Genomic DNA, 16,535 nt, shown 5'->3' on the forward strand with positions numbered 1-16,535 from the left:
GCCTCCGGCCCCCGTCGAGCCGCCCGACGCTCCCACGGCCGCCATCTTAGATTTTTTTTCGTCCTCTCAGGCAAGCTTAAGGAGAAAGGGGGGGCACTGCGCAGGCGCACGTCGCGGCCCGCACGCGAGGCGACCTGGGAGATGGAGTCTTCGGCGCGGCGGCGCGGGGATGCGAAAGCCGCTGGGGTGGGAAGCCGGGCGCGTAGGCGGCCCGTCGCCCCGCGAAGCATCACGGGAGGTGTAGTCTTCCCGCGACGAAGGACCTTTAAATCCCTCTTTGCCGTCCCTTTCTTTCGAGACCTCCCAGCTGGGCTCCCAAGAGGTTCCGCCGCCGTAAATGTGGTAGTTGTTACGGTGCGGTTAGGCATTGCCAAGTAAAACGGCGACCCTTCTGGAATAGGAAAAATAGAATACATAGAGAGAGAGATCCTAGCAGGTCTACTCAGAAGCAAGTCTCATTTTATATTGGGTTTACTCTCAGAAGGATTGGAGACACCGTATGATAGGAACTGTCCTTTAGAATGTATTTTTTGAATAAACAGAATTATGAATGGTTAGTAGTTAACAGTATTATTTCAAATCACGCCTGTAAGAATATAATTGGCGGTTACTAGAATAACAGAATAAGGAAGATAAATATTATTAATAAAAGTAATTAATTGCTTTTATATACTTTACCCAATATAGTGGGCAATGGCTATGCCATAAGCATATTTTATTAATGATGTGGTATTAAAATTTATCACTATAATTATGTTTAATAATCTCATGCAATAGAATCAGTCATTATTAATTCTAGCAAAAGGAATTATCAGTCATATATGTGCAATAATTAGGTTTCCCTTGCTCGAAAGCCAGTCAAATCCGACTCTAGGGATGCGGTGCTCATCTCCATTTCCAAGCCGAAGAGCCAGCGCTGTCCAAAGACATTTCCGAGGTCATGTGGCCAGCATGACTAAACACCAAGGCGCACGGAACGCTGTTACCTTCCCACCGAAGCGGTACCTATTTATCTACTTGCAATTTCTTGCTTTTGAACTGCTAGGCTGGCAAGAGCTGGGACCAGAGACGGGAGCTCACTCCGTCATGCGGCACTTGGGTCTTGAGCTGCTGAACTACCGACCTTCCAGTCTGCAGTTCAGCATCTTAACCACTTGAGCCACCGCAGCCCCAATAATGATCTTAATAACCAGCATAATGTAGTGGTTTAAATGTTGTACAAGAACCTGTGAGACTCTGGTTTGAATGTCCACTGCCATGGAAGCTTGCTGGGTTACCTTGGGCCAGAAACACACTTACAGCATAACCTACCTCACTGGGTTGTTAGGACAATAAAATGGAGAAGGGGTCTATGGAAGCTTTTTCTGGGCTCTCACTGGGGACAGCTAGTTTGGTGCAGTGGTTAAGAGTGGCAGACTCTAATCTAGAGAACGGAGTTCAATTCCCCACTTTTAGCTAGCTGGGTGATCTTAGGCAAGTCACAGCATTCTCAGCCAAAAAGAGAAGAGCATAATTTGCCAACCAGTAGTGTGAAAAAAAGAGTGACAGCTTTGGCAGCCAAACTGGCAGCCCCCTCTGGGGATCTCCTGGCTATTCCACACTCAACGGCATACAATAATTTCAGTTTTACTGAGGAGAAAACTGAGGTAGAAATGAAGTAAATAAACACATCTCTGGGCTAAGGTTACCAGATGTCCTCTTTTTAGAAGACATGTCCCTTTTTTTGGTGTCCATGATCTTTTGAGCTCTTTTTAAAAACCCTGATGAAAATGTCCTCTTTTGGGGTTGGAAGGTCAGGAATATTCCTAGTTAGTAGCAATAACCACGGCTTAAATAGTAAGGTTATTTAAAATGAGATTTGTCACAGTGATCACTTGTTCAGAAGTAGTCAGTCTGGAAATATGTCCTCTTTTTTGCTTTTCAAAATATGGTAACTCTTCTCTATGCAATAATAACACGTTATAAACAATAAGGTCAGTGTACCTGAAGAAGTGTGCTTGCACATGAAAGATTATACCATGAATAAAACTTTGTTGGTCTTAAAGGTGCCACTGGACTCAAACGAAGGTCAGTAATTGATATCCCAATATTGTTATGTCCAATACTAAATTAAAAAACATCAATTAGTACTATTAATCGATCCCAGTAATCACTAACAATAATCGTACAAATTATTAGACGTATTAAACTGTCATTATTAACAATAAAATCCAATTGCTCTTGTTTATGCTTTCCTCCCTCGGATGTGCCTGATGGGAGATGTAGTTTCTACACGTCCATCCTGCGGAGGCAAGAGACTGGAACGCTCGCGGTACATTGTCTCCGCGCTCCCTACAGCTCCAGGCTCTCGCGGGGGGTGTTGGGAAACGTAGTCCGTGCCTTTCTCCCACTCGCCTCCTCAGCACTACGCGGGACAGTGTAAGGGCAGAAGGCTTTGAAACGAGCGCGACCAGCTCAAAGAAATACGACAGCGTTACAGAAAGTCGGAAGGAGGAGACTCCGGCCGCGTGCTTCTATGCCCGCGTCCCGAATGCTAAACTACAACCCCCAGCAACCTCTGCCTCTTCGTTTGCCCATAATCCATCGCGGCAGCTCCTTCCGTCAGGGACTGTGGGGGGGCTGCGCAGTACGGAAAGAGGCTGGTGCGCGGTGCATTGTGGGGTCGGGGAGAGGTGGGGTCATTTTTTTTTTTGGAGCCATGGACAACAGTCGAGATGCGCCAGGTGAGTCTCACCTCAACCCATTGTCACCAGGTAACTGTCCCCTAATTCCCCCCCGCACACCGGTGCGTGGCCTGATCCTGCAAATGTGTTGCTTTCCTACTCATCCTCCCACCCTGGCCTGTGCTTTTCTCTTTCTGCTTCGGAAATGCGCCTTTGCCCTTTTCCGTTCTCTTTCCCACACAGGCGAGTCGTGTCCAGTGTTCCCTCTAAGCTGAGTTAGTGTGGGCTAGCTCACAGTTTTTTAGCCTCCGGCTCACACATTTTTCTCTTAGCTCAGGAAGAGATGGCGCCAGAGCAAACTAATTTACGCAGTAGCCAAATCGCTCGGTCACAACTTTAATGCCAGTAGCTCCCAAAGTAGAATTGTTGCTCACAAGATTCCACAGCTTAGAGCAGTGTTCCCTCTAAGGTGAGTTAGTGTGAGCTAGCTCAAAGTCTTTTAGCCTCCAGCTCACACATTTCTGTCTTTGCTCAGGAAGGGTGGCTCCAGAGCAAACTAATTTATGCAGTAGCCAAATCGCTCGCTCACAAATTTAATGCCAGTAGCTCCCAAAGTAGAATTTTTGCTCACTAGTCTCCACAGCTTAGAGCAGTGTTCCCTCTAAGGTGAGTAAGTGTGAGCTAGCTCAAGGTCTTTTAGCCTCCAGCTCACACATTTCTGTCTTTGCTCAGGAAGGAGGGGCTCCAGAGCAAACTAATTTATGCAGTAGCCAAATCGCTCGCTCACAAATTTAATGCCAGTAGCTCCCAAAGTAGAATTTTTGCTCACTAGTCTCCACAGCTTAGAGCAGTGTTCCCTCTAAGCTGAGTTAGTGTGAGCTAGCTCAAAGTCTTTTAGCCTCCAGCTCACACATTTCTGTCTTTGCTCAGGAAGGAGGGGCTCCAGAGCAAACTAATTTATGCAGTAGCCAAATCGCTCGCTCACAAATTTAATGCCAGTAGCTCCCAAAGTAGAATTTTTGCTCACTAGTCTCCACAGCTTAGAGCAGTGTTCCCTCTCAGCTGAGTTAGTGTGAGCGAGCTCAAAGTCTTTTAGCCTCCGGCTCACACATTTTTGTCTTTGCTCAGGAAGGAGGGGCTCCAGAGCAAACTAATTTACGCAGTAGCCGAATTGCTTGCTCACCACTTTAATGCCAGTCGCTCACAAAGTAGAATTTTTGCTCACAAGACTCCACAGCTTAGAGGGAACATTGGCTCGTGTCCTGGCCACTTAGAGGCGAAAATGTATATTACAGCTTGGGCTTTCAAAGGGAGAGCGCCAGGAACAGGGAACCTGTTATGGAGGTAGAATTGGCCTGCAGGTTTGGAGAGAGAGAAAAAAGCACAGTTGTTGTGTAATAGGTAGTTAGGTGCAGTGTTCCCTCTGAGGTGAGTTAGTGTGAGCCAACTGACAGTTTTTTAGCCTCCGGCTCACACAGTTTTGTCTCCGCTCAGGAAGGATGGGGCTCCAGAGCAAACTGATTGATGCAGCAGCCAAATCGCTCGCTCACAACTTTAATGCCAGGAGCTCACAGAGTAGGATTTTCGTTCACAGCTTAGAGGGAGCCTTGGTCAGGTGTGATGGTTGGAATGTTGGCTGGAGGTTGGATTCAAATCCCTGACCTGCCGTCGGGCTTACTGCTGGTCCTCAGGCCGCTTGTTCACTCTCGGCCTTTCAGGATGGAATGGGGTGAAAGGACCAGGCTTCCTGAAGGAAGGAGGAACAAAAAATAAAATAAAAACTAGAGAAGAGCAGGAGTCCAGTAGCTCCTTGAAGACTAACAAAATATGTGGCAGGGGATGAGGTTTTGTGAGTCACTGCTCACTTCTTCAGAAGTGAGCGGTGACTTATGAAAGCTCATACCTTGCCACATATTTTGTTAAGTCTTTAAGGTGCTACCGAGCGGTGACTCACAAAACCTCCTATCCTGCCACATGTTTTGTTAGTCTTTACGGTGCTAGTGCGTAGTGACTCACGAAACCTCCTACCCTGCCACGTATTTTGTTAGACTTTAAGGTGCTAGTGAGCGGTGACTCACAAAACCTCCTTCCCTGCCACATATTTTGTTAGTCTTTAAGGTGCTACTGGACTCTTGCTCTTTTGTGCTGCTACAGGCAGACTAACACAGCTACCCATCTTGGGGAAAAAATTCTAATTTTTGTTAAGAGGATAAAGACTGTATCCAAGATACCTAAAAATAGAAAGCTTCTTAGACTTGAAGAACTAGAGAGCCTGCTCTCTTGCAGTACTTCTGGAACAAAAAGCTTTTACTATGGATTGATTGGACTACTTATAATCTTTCATTTTTGTGCAAGTTTGACACTATCAGGTTGGGTTAAATAGGAGTGGGTAACTCACCACAGAAAGGATTCTCTCGCACAGAGCTTTTAAAGGTGTGCATGTGCTCGGCATTTTACGTTGCTAGTGACTCACCAGTTGTAAATGGCCCATGTTGATGGGATCATAAACTCCTGTTGCTCCATAGGAATAATCTAAAAATAAAAGTTTTACTTACAAAATGTATTCCCTACTTTGCTGTCCTTATCAGGCCTGTCAAGGCTGCTAACAGATTGAAAACGTAATAAAATAGTCTTTAAAAAAAACCCATTCAAACCAAATAAATACATGCATTAAAACAATTACAACCAAAGCTAAAATGTGTATACCAAAACATAAAAACAATAGATTAGAGGCAGGAAGGAGAAATCACTGAGGGAATGCCACATGAAACGAAAAAGGCTTCACCATCTGGAGAAAGACAGCAACAGGCAAATCTTCCTGGGAAAAGAATTCCAGGGTTTGGGCGCTGTGACTCATAAGGCCCTCTCCCAGGCTGCAACCTGCCTAATCTACACCTGAAACAGGGCCTTGGGAGATAAACAAAGTGGATAAGTAGGTTTGTAAGGGAGTAGGTGTTCCTTCAGGTATGCTGGTCCCAAGGTTGTGTAGGGTTTTAAAAGTCAGCACCAGCACCTTGAATTGTGCCTGAAAACAGATCAGGAGCCAGTGTAGATGGGCCAAGACTGGAGTGGTAAGATCCGTACGATTCACTCCAGTTAACGTCCTGGCTGCAGCATTCTGCACGAGTAGAAGTTTCTGAACGCTTATCAAGAGCAGCCCCATGTTGAGTGCATTGCAGTAATCTACTCTAGATGTGTAAAGATGCATAATACTTTTGATTAAAACTGACCAACGTATCATGAAACAGTGTGCAAACTTCCACATTAATCAGGGTGGATGATAGAAAGCCAACATGTGGGACTGGTTAATGTATTCAAATGGATCTTGTTTTAATGTGCAGTGTAACACAACATAAATGTTGCCCTGGAAAATGGAGATTTAAAGCATTTCATGCATTTGATGAAGAGGGTTGTAGCTGATGGAACTTGTCTAACAATAACTTAGTCTTTAGCGTGCCACAAGATTCTTCATTAAGCACACACGTTAACATTTGGGAGTGTTTAGAGGGTGGGGTGAAAAATCTTTGAAATGCAGTGGGTACAAGGGATTGTATCTCTGTGTAAAATTTGGCTGTGAAAATGCCTATTGGTAGATGCAGAATTACTCTCCATGCTATTTCCCTTTCTGAGCTCAACAGGTTGGTATTTTTGTAAAAGGTGAATACCTTTGTTGGAAAAGTGAGGCATACCGGTCAGGTTTTGGTGTAGAAATTAAAACTATACAGTCATGAGATACCCAAATAAAGCAGGCGTGCTAATCCAGCCAATTTAGAGATTAACTTTTTCTGGACATTTTGAAGCCGGGGGGGGGGGGGGGGGCTACAATGTTATAACAATCCAAGCTAAAGTGTATTCTTTGGACAGAAACTCTTGTATGTAGTCACAATGGGTGGGACTACCAGCATATTTGGGTGACAAAGTACGCTTATAACATTGAAACATCTGTAAGAATGCATTGTGTGTTTAATAATATTACATTAATTGCTGCAAAAATTATTTACACATAAACAAAAGAAATTCTTGGAGAGCATTGTGTATGTCTACGGTATACTTTAGGTAATGCTGTAGGTTGTCCTGCATAGAAATTATCATTCTACACATTTTGATTAAAACCTTGTCTTTAATTTCACTCATTCCAAATGGGCACAGGAGATTCACTGGTGCTTTTTTCAGTGTTTCCCAGTTTTTCGTCATGCTATAAATTTGAGTGGGGCAAACTTTGTATTAAGAAGTATTTCACTAATATGAAATTATAGAATATTTAATTTTTCAGTGCTCTACAAAATCTCCCAATATTTTCAATTGGAAAATTGGGGGGAAAGTCCTCACATTTTCATGCTACTCGTTTGAAATGAGTGAAATGCTTTTTGAGATGCAGCTATTTTAAAAGATATTTTTATTTCAAAAAGAAAAATTACAGTACAATGTCAGATCACGTTATTTCTTTTTGAAACAACTCACCCTCAACAAAAAAAATTATAAACAATCATTGCAGTACTATAAACACAAAATTTAAAGGCTAAAGCAGGGGTGTCGAACTCATTTGTTACGAGAGCTGGATCTGACATAAATGAGACCTTGTTGGGCCAGGGCCATGTGTGTCATAAAATGTAATGCCAGGTAGCGGAGATATAAACTTTATAAAGGACACAAACACAAAGGTTACTTAAAATAAAAACATGCTTAAAACATTAGCACTCTTGCAATATTTTGTTTATTTAACCGTGTCTGATAACTGACAGGTCTTGCTCTGAATTATTGCATCAAAATGTCTGTGCTGTTGCAATCTTGAGTATGCTGTTCAGGTGTGTATCTGTAAGCCGCAAACCTACAATGACGCAGCAACAGTAGAACTGGAAGAAGAAGCAGAAGACTGCCAGTTCCACTGTGGGCCTGATAGAAGCCCTCCAGGGGCCTGATAGAAGCCCTCCAGGGGCCTGATAGAAGCCCTCCAGGGGCCTGATCTGGCCCCCAGGCCGCATGTTTGACACCCCTGATTTAAATGTTGTTTATACAACTACTTTGGAGCTGCGGTGGCTCAAGTGGTTAAGGCGCTGAACTGCAGGCTGTGGAAGGTCAGTAGTTCAGCAGTTCGAAACCCGAGTGTGCCGCATGACGGAGTGAGCTCCCGTCTCTAGTTTCAGCTCCTGCCAACCTAGCAGTTAGAAAGCAAGAAATTGCAAGTAGATAAATAGAGACCACTTCGGTGGGAAGGTAACAGCGTTCCGTGCGCCTTGGTGTTTTATCATGCCGGCCACATGACCACGGAAACGTCTTCGGACAGCGCTGGCTCTTCGGCTTGGAAACGGAGATGAGCACCGCAACCCTAGAGTCGGATTCGACTGGCTTTCGAGCAAGGGAAACCTTTACCTTTATACAACTTCTTAATTAACACTCAGTCTTGACCTATTCATGTCTATTATCGAATTTAATATAAAATTGAGGCACAGTTGTAATTGTGGTATTAGATAAGGTTGCTTGTTATCAGCAGTTTTATTTGCTTTAAGTATTGAACCTCTAGCTGACATGATTATTAGAGTTGTGAAATTTCCAGAAATTTTGACGCCATGGGGGGAAAGTTTTCCCCCAGTTGTTCCCCCAGGACATTTTTAGAAAAATTGAAAAAATGCAATATTAGTACTCTTTACAGATTGAAAGTTACTTTGTTCTTTGGGAACATAAAATGCAGTGTGCATAAATTGGCTTGGCATAAAAGTATCATGTTTGATACATTAAAAGTACAGCTTATTCAGAAAATAATAACGAATTGAATTTACTTTTTAATGTTTTGTTTTTTGTTACAAATGGAGCTACAGGGTCCTGAAATGTAAAGAACATTTTTCCAGTTTATGAGAGCAGGCAAAAAAAAAAAAACCTAATAAAAACCAAATTGTATCCTCAGTATTTTATTATTATTTGAATTGTATTCCGGCATTTGATTATCCTTAGTGTACAGGAATTGCAATGATCTGATACTTCAATAGTCTTACATAAAAATCTTCATGTTACATAGTTTTTAGATATAATACTGGAGGATTAAATATGTGAACATCTTGTCATAAGATGTTATTTGTCATTGTAAAAGAAAATATTCCATAATCCATTTTTTTCTGTTTTTCCGGGGGTAGTGGTGTTTTTTTTCTGGGCCTTCCCATCTCTAGGGTCAATCAGGATATAAAAGATGTAGAGTCAATTGGAAACAATTTCAAAATAAGTTTTGTTATTTGTAAAAGTTTCAAAACATTCATTAAAAGCTAGTATAATTATAACGAAGCTTATGTAATGATGTATATTTTGACGGCAGCAAGGATCCTTTGGGCTAAATATTGGAAATAGGATAAAATACCTCATAAAGATGAAATAATATATAAATTATTGGAAGTAGCAGAAGTTGATAAACTAAATGTAATATTATATGGGAAAGATCAGAATATTTTTGAAAAACGGTGGTTGGGATTTTTTGAGTGGTTAGAGAAAGAGCGAAGAAACAGACTATAAAAGATATTTAATTTTTGTATATGTTTATTTTCTTGTTAATGTATAAAAGTATAAATAAATATATTTTTTAAAAAGCTAGTTTAGGATGTGTTGAGGGTTATAGCACTGTTTCTCAACACCTTATATAAGAAGAACATGGATTTAATTGGAATTAATACTGGTGGTTTTCTTAAAAAAACAGAATTAAAACCCTTTATGGCTTTAAATGGGCAACAATGGTGGTTTGTCAACTGGGTATGGCTTCTCATAATAAAGATCTATATAGACAAAATCATACTAGAATATGGGTATCAATTAAAATAGGGCTTGGTAGGTGGTCAGTGTTACATCGTAATTGGTTTAGAAAAATAACAACTGTAAAAAATATTATTCCAAGAGTTCTTTTTCCTTTTTGAAAACATACCCATAAAACCGACAAGGCAAATACTAAATTTAGGAAATTTATATGGGCTAATTAAAACACACGCAGCCAAAGGTAGTCTTACAAACTTTACAAAGAGGAAAATTAGAAGGTAGGTCAGTATTTCCAAACATAGCAAACATTGATCATGCAGCCGTATGAAAGTCTATTCATGAGGGGATTCATACAAGTCAAGAAGAACCTTAATTTAAGTTTAGTTCAATAATGTAATTTGTTTCTGTTGCCTGATATTCCACGGTATGCTTCTAAAGTGAAAGTTATAGGGAGAGACTCTATAAAACTTAGTATCCCAATGACTGAGGCAGTAATTGATATCTGGACATCTTTTAGAAGGCTTTTAAGCCCAGGCGGTTCATTATTGCAGCGGTCCATATTTAATGCATGCTTCGGACACGTGCAGCCATGATCATACTGGGTTACGACAAACTGCATTAGGCTACTGGTTGATTTGTAAACAACAATCCCAGATTTGTAAACGGGGCTATTTTTGGGCAGGAACGCACAGGAACGGAGTTCCGGCTGGCTCCTGAGTTGGCCACGCCCAGCAGGAACCTCATTAGCAGTAATTGATATCTGGACATCTTTTAGAAGGCTTTTAAGCCCAGGCGGTTCATTATTGCAGCGGTCCATATTTAATGCATGCTTCGGACATGTGCAGCCATGATCAGACTGGGTTATGACAAACTGCATTAGGCTACTGGTTGAAACCCTTAATAGGAATTGTTTCCCAGATTTGTAAACAGGGCTATTTTTGGGCAGGAACGCACAGGAACGGAGTTCCGGCTGGCTCCCGAGTTGGCCACGCCCAGCAGGAACCTCATTAGCATAACAGGCCACACGCAACAGCAGAAACTCATTAGAATTGGCTACATTAGGGGTGTGTGACCTAAGATGCAAAGGAGTTCCTGCTACAAAAAAACCCCTGGGTTTTGACAACAAGCAAGGGCAACAGAATAAGAAGCAAAAGGCGGGTGTGGCTGGATGACCACACTTCTGGTAACATGGGGGTGTTGCCTAATATGCTAATGAGTTTCTGCTGTTGGGTATGGCTTGTTATGCTAATGAGGTCCTGCTGGGCTTTTTCTACAAAAAAGCCCTGTTTGTAAACAATATACAAAAGCGAAACAGCAGATGGTTTCAATTTTTTTCTGCCTGGGAATTTATTAGAAAGTGAGACGGGGTCCTGTTCTCTCTTAGCCATGTTGAATTAGCTCTCTGGCCACTAGTCTGTTGGTTCTTTGGCTGAGCATCCCACAGGGATTTGGAGTCTGGCTAAGTGCTGCATTTTTCCAAGCAAGAGTGGATTCTTTGATGCACTCTGCCCTAGAAAACAGTGTATATTTTCCCCAAAGCTATTGTACTCGTCTCTAAGCCTAAACATAGATGATGATAATAATAATAATAATAGATGATGATGATAATAATAATAATCATCATCATCATCTTTCAATTTATTGATCGCTCAATCCTTGCAGAGCTGCTGGCTCTGAGTGATTTACAGTTACTCTTTTCACGAGGGACTAACAATGCTTTATAGGGGTAAGGGAGGACAACACATATAATCTTTACATAGCACACGTTTTGCAGCCGATGGGGATTTGTTCAGTTGCAACTCAGACGTGATCCGGACGGCATTTTCCCCACTCGGCTTGGCTTGGCTGGATGACGTCAGCTCTTCCTCTCCAGGACTCTTCGGGTCGCAGCTCCATACTGCCACCGCCTGGCCAGAACGGCCCATTACAGACTTCTTGATGCCGAAGAGATCTCCTAGGCTTTTTGATCTTGCGAGCCGAACCTTCCGTTCGCCGGCTAACACCTCCCTCACCGGGGGGGGTGTGTGTGCCCACCCTCTCTAAGGAGTGGTAACCATTTTATCTACTCGCCAAAGCTTTAGAACCGCTGGGTGGACGGCTCTAGATTACCCGGCTCTTTAGATATCCTTGACCATGATACATGTCTAGGCCTTCTCGACCCACCAATAACATACAGATAGAACGTTGTATCTTCGAAAGTTTCTGCATTCTGGTTTTGAAAGTTCAACGAATAAGAGATTCTTTGGAACAGCTGTCTTGAATGCAATTAGGGTCCCTGCCAATGCTCCCTCTAAGCTGTGGAGTCTTGTGAGCAAAAATTCTACTTTGTGAGCTACTGGCATTAAAGCTGTGAGTGAGCAGTTTGGCTACTGCATAAATTAGTTTGCTCTGGAGCCATCCTTCCTGAGCTAACACAAAAACATGAGAGCCGGAGGCTAAAAAAACCTGTGAGCTAGCTCACAACTCAGCTTAGAGGGAATATTGGCCCCTGCCTATTTCCCTCCCTGTTGAACCTGTTGAAAGGCGCCTGCCCTCCTAATTCCTCTAATATTCAAATACGTTGTTTTATCATGGCAGAACGTGTATGTTTTGGCCGTGTCCAACGGTAAAAACATTTTTCTCTATAATCCTTGCAGATATTTATCATATTGCAAGCGGGGTCCCCAGCGTGGTAGCCCACTGGCATCTTTTCCAGTCCCCGTGAAGTATTTTTAGAAAGTGGGCGTGGCAATGTGGGGGTCTGGCCCAGCAAGTCTTCCGATAGGCCACTCGTGAGCTGACCGGTTGTGCAAATTAGAATACGGTCTCAGTGGGAGTTACCATCGCAGTGTTCCTTTTGTCCTCTCCAGCCCATCTTTCCCGGTGTGTGTATGTTCAAACTATCTCTTTTCTCCCTTGCGCCTGGGCCTCCTCCGTGTGCGTAGCTCTGCCTCCTGCAACAGCCATTTTATAGTTGTGCCCATCCCCTTGTGTGAGAATTCCAAAGGGTTCCCACAAGCTCAAAAGGTTGAGGAGCATTACAGGAATTATCATCTCTTTAGATCCCAAGACAGTATTGTTAAGATTAGAGATCAGTTTCTTTTCTTTTCTTTTTTTCAGTTTTTCGGAAAAAAACAAAAAAGGTTTCAGGAAAAAAACTGGAAAAATTCGGGAAGAAATGGTTTTTTTCCCTGAAACCTTTTTTGTTTTTTTCCCAAAAAATTGAAAAAAAGAAAAGAAACTGATTATGGAATGTTTTATTTTAACATGATGAATAAAATGTTTAAGACATGGTGTTCAGATATTTTCCAAATCATTTCTAAAAAATGTGTATGGTATCAGATTAATCAAATTTCTGTGCACTGAGGACAAGCAAGTCCTAGGTTACAAACTGAACTGTGTAATAGTTGTTTGGATACACTATATATTTAATATGCTAGTTGTGATAATTTCATGCCAAGGGAAAATGTCCATAGTCATATTTTATGTTCCTGAAGTAACAGAATGACTTTCAATCTGGAAAAGAAAAAAGAAGTGCTAATGTAGCATTTTTTTCAATTTTCCCAAACATTTCCGTTCCCCCCCCCAAAAAAAAAAATGGAAAAAAAACTGGGGGGGGGGTTCTGAGCTTCAAAATTTCCGGAAATTTTATATCTCTAGGTAAGATAAGTTTTCTGTCACTCAAAAGCAGTGGATATTTCATTGGAAGGTTTTCCCCCAAGCTTTCACATCATTAAGCCAATTGACTCACAGAAGAGCTGTGTTCGCCACAGTGATGGATACCTATTAAAACAGACTAACGTGGAAGTTTTAACCCGATTCTAGAAGGTAAGAAGAAAGTGACACAGTCCCAGCCAAATACGTTCCTTATTTATCTAGCTCTTCTGACAAAAAAAGTCTTCCAAATTGGCTTGCGGCAGCTAAGAATGCGATGCACTGATGTTACGCGTAAAAAAGGAGCAATGCATGTGAGTAAGGTGGATGCTTCAGTTCGTAGCACACCAGCAACATTGCTCAAAACCAAGGATATAGAGACTCAGGAGGAGGTGGAATTCACTGCGGCAGGAAGTGGTGGCAAGTCAACTAGCATAGACAGCTTCAAGAGGGGACTGGATAAACCTATGGAGCAGAGGTTCATCTGTGGCTATTAGCCACAAGGTATAGATGGAACACTCTGTCTGGGGCAAGTGATGCTCTGTATTCTTGGTGCTTTGGGGGGGGGGCAGTGAGAGGGCTTCTAGTGTCCTGGCCCCACTGCTGGATCTCCTGATGGCACCTGGGTTTTGGCCACTGTGTGACACAGAGTGTTGGACTGGATGGGCTATTGGCCTGATCCAACATGGCTTCCCTTATGTTCTTATGTTGTTAAAGGCTGGTTGGTGAGTGAGAAGGAGAGAAAGAAGCAGATGAAGGGGAGAGGATGTGGGGGCTGCCAGGAGGAAATAGTGTGGTTCTGTACTCTGACTTGACCTCCGCGACAAAGACAGGCAATAAAATAAATTTAAAAAATAACAAACAGTAAAAATGTTCCCATGTTTTGGTCTGGGAGGGTCCTGTTCAGAGCACTGATGGGGAGCTATTTGACTAAGACAAATCTCCCAGGAGACTTTGGGAGTCCTGTATATATGTTGTGTATAAGTTTAAGATGAGATAAACCAATAGGAAATTATCTTTGGGGGAGGGGGAGGTTAAGTGAAATCTTATGTCCTTCTGCTCCTGTTGTGGTTGGTCATCTTGCTGGGACAGCTGTGCTACAGACCTGCTGCTCATGCAGTTTGGTCCTAAGTCCCCAGGTTTGATTCCCCGGCAGCTCCAGTTAAGAAGCTCAGGTAGTTGCTGATGTGAGCTGTGTCCCTGGAGAGCCACCGCCAATCATAGCAGGTGGCCCAGACCAGTGGTTGGCAGCTCCATGCGCGTCCTGTGACCCAAACTTATTTTTTAATATAATTTTATTTATTAATTTTCATACATGCTCGTTAGTTCATTCATATACATACATCTTAGAGTCATTTATCCGTTTTCTAACCACTTATACATTCCCGAGCATCATTTTGCAAAAATTTCTTCATTTCCCCCCTGTAACAATAAACTCAGTTTATCCATTTCGGCTACCCCCATCAATTTGTCTATCACTTCCTCTTGTTTCAGGGTATTGTCTTGCTTCCAGTACTTTGCCCATTGTATCCTAGCTGTAGTTAATATATATAGTATTAAGAATTTTTCATTATAATTAATGTGTTCTGGAAGTATATTAAGTAAAAATATTTCCAGCCGTAGCTCAAGTTTCACTTTAGTCATTTCTTGTATTATTTTCTGCATAAATATCCAGTATTTTTGTATTTTTGTGCATCACCACTACATATGATAAAATGTTCCAACACTTGCTGTGTTCCCTCTAAGCTGTAGAGTCTTGTGAGCAAAAATTCTACTTTGTGAGCTCCTGGCATTAATAATCCTTCCTGCATTTCCCTCCTCCGACCAGGGAAAGCCAGCCGGTGGTTTGGAGTCACGACACCCAAGTCAGTGAAGGCCAACGTGAACATCCTCCATCAGGAGAAGCTGATTGCCCAGAAGAAGCGCGAGATTGAGGCCAAGATGGCCAAACGTGGCCAACTGGCCAGTCAGCAGTCAGCGCAGAATAGCGAGTGCGTCCAGACGGTGAAACCCTGTTGCCGCTTTTCCGATGTAACCAATATTGGTTGGGGGGGGAGACATGCCATTCTACCATTTTCGTGGTCCTGTTTATAATCCCATTTATAAACATGACGGCAATCATGTTGTTATACCTGCATTCCGTTTTAATGATCTTTTAAACAACCCTGTAGGAAATGCAATTCTTGGTATTGCCGTATCGCTGGTGAGTGTTTTAAATAGTTCATATATTTTATTGTATTGTAATCTCTGGGATAGCCCTGTATGATAGGGCAGTGCTGCCCCTCTTGTTGCGGGGCTAAGAGAGATGGTGTGCCTCCCAGTGGAGCAATGGACGTACATGTAACAGTTGCCCGTACTGGATGAGGCCTGCCCAGCAGAGCCGGCCAAATGCCTCCACAATGCCCACAAGTGGTGGCATAAAAGGCCTACCTTCTTACATTGGAAGATAGACTGCTCTTGTACAGGAAGATTCCACAGAGGTAACCGCATCAGGCTCACGGGTCCATCTAGTGCAGCATCCCATTTCTGAGCACAGGAACCTCTGGCAAGTCCATGTGCATTATAATTGATCTCCACCCTTTAAAAAGGTGGTTTCTCTGGCTTTAAAAAAGAATCACATACGCTAGCTACTTGCTTACGTGCGGGGCTAGATTGAGACACTCCCCTCCCCCCAGCCAAATCTCAGTTTAGCCTGGAAGATCACTGGATGGACTTAGCTTAACCCTTGAGCTGGTAATCCACAAATTGCCTGCCGGCCTGCGTCAACAACTAAATCAAAGAGTTGACTTCCCGATGGCGCTTCTGGCTGACTATAGAGGCCGCCTGCTATGCCTCTGAACAGTTTACTGCTCTGACTCTCCCTGCCCCTTGGCTCGACATCACCCCCCCCCAAGGGCCATGTAGTCTTGCTGCCTCAAGTGTTGTCCCTCCTACTGCAGAGTCTCTGCCAAAGCACTCCCCCCTCCCCCCAAGAGCATGTCCCTCTTCTTTAGTGGTCTTCTAGTTGGAAGGCACACAAGTGTCTAGTACTGGCAACATATGAGGTCTCTCCTCCACTGGTAGCTACTTCGTCCTCCAGGACTCTTAAGTAAACCTTTGGGGCTTTAAAGGGTGAGCTGCGGTCCCAGTTGACATACCTTGCAGCAGAACGAGGGGGTGGAGCCCTCAGGTGGTATAGTGGATTGTGCTACTTCAAATTGTACAGAGTGGATTTCAGCTTTGGAGGGTTCTTTCCATTTAAAAGGAGAGAGAAGAGATTGGATATATACCCCACAGTTTACAATCTCCTTTCCCTTCCCCTCCCCACAACAGACACCCTGTGAGGTGGGTGGGGCTGAGAGAGCTCTGAGAGAACAGCTCTGAGAGAACTTGTGACTGACCCAAGGTCACACCAGCAGCTGCACGTGGAGGAGTGGGGAATCAAACCTGGTTCTCCCAGATTAGAGTCCGCACTCTTAACCACTACACCAAACTGGCCCGAGTAGACATTAGCACAGCAGGGTGAAA

At 43.1% G+C, this 16,535-nt stretch overlaps 2 protein-coding genes across 2 annotated transcripts in view; one reads left to right on the forward strand and one right to left on the reverse strand.

Moving 5' to 3' along the window:
• MAU2 (MAU2 sister chromatid cohesion factor) overlaps positions 1-2,584 on the reverse strand; it is a 58,708-nt gene extending 56,124 nt beyond the window's left edge. The window contains exon 1 of the mRNA XM_015415523.1: positions 2,556-2,584. Coding sequence (XP_015271009.1) covers positions 2,556-2,584 — 29 coding nt within the window. The remainder of the gene's footprint in view (positions 1-2,555) is intronic.
• A 99-nt stretch (positions 2,585-2,683) lies between these two features.
• SUGP1 (SURP and G-patch domain containing 1) overlaps positions 2,684-16,535 on the forward strand; it is a 49,381-nt gene continuing 35,529 nt past the window's right edge. Inside the window, exons 1-2 of the mRNA XM_015415524.1 lie at positions 2,684-2,723; positions 14,857-15,072. Of these exons, the coding sequence (XP_015271010.1) occupies positions 2,699-2,723; positions 14,857-15,072 (241 nt within the window). The 5' untranslated portion in view covers positions 2,684-2,698. The remainder of the gene's footprint in view (positions 2,724-14,856; positions 15,073-16,535) is intronic.

Source organism: Gekko japonicus, unplaced genomic scaffold (assembly GCF_001447785.1).
Source record: "Gekko japonicus isolate JY-2015 unplaced genomic scaffold, Gekko_japonicus_V1.1 scaffold1726, whole genome shotgun sequence".
Taxonomy (NCBI): Eukaryota; Metazoa; Chordata; class Lepidosauria; order Squamata; family Gekkonidae; genus Gekko; species Gekko japonicus.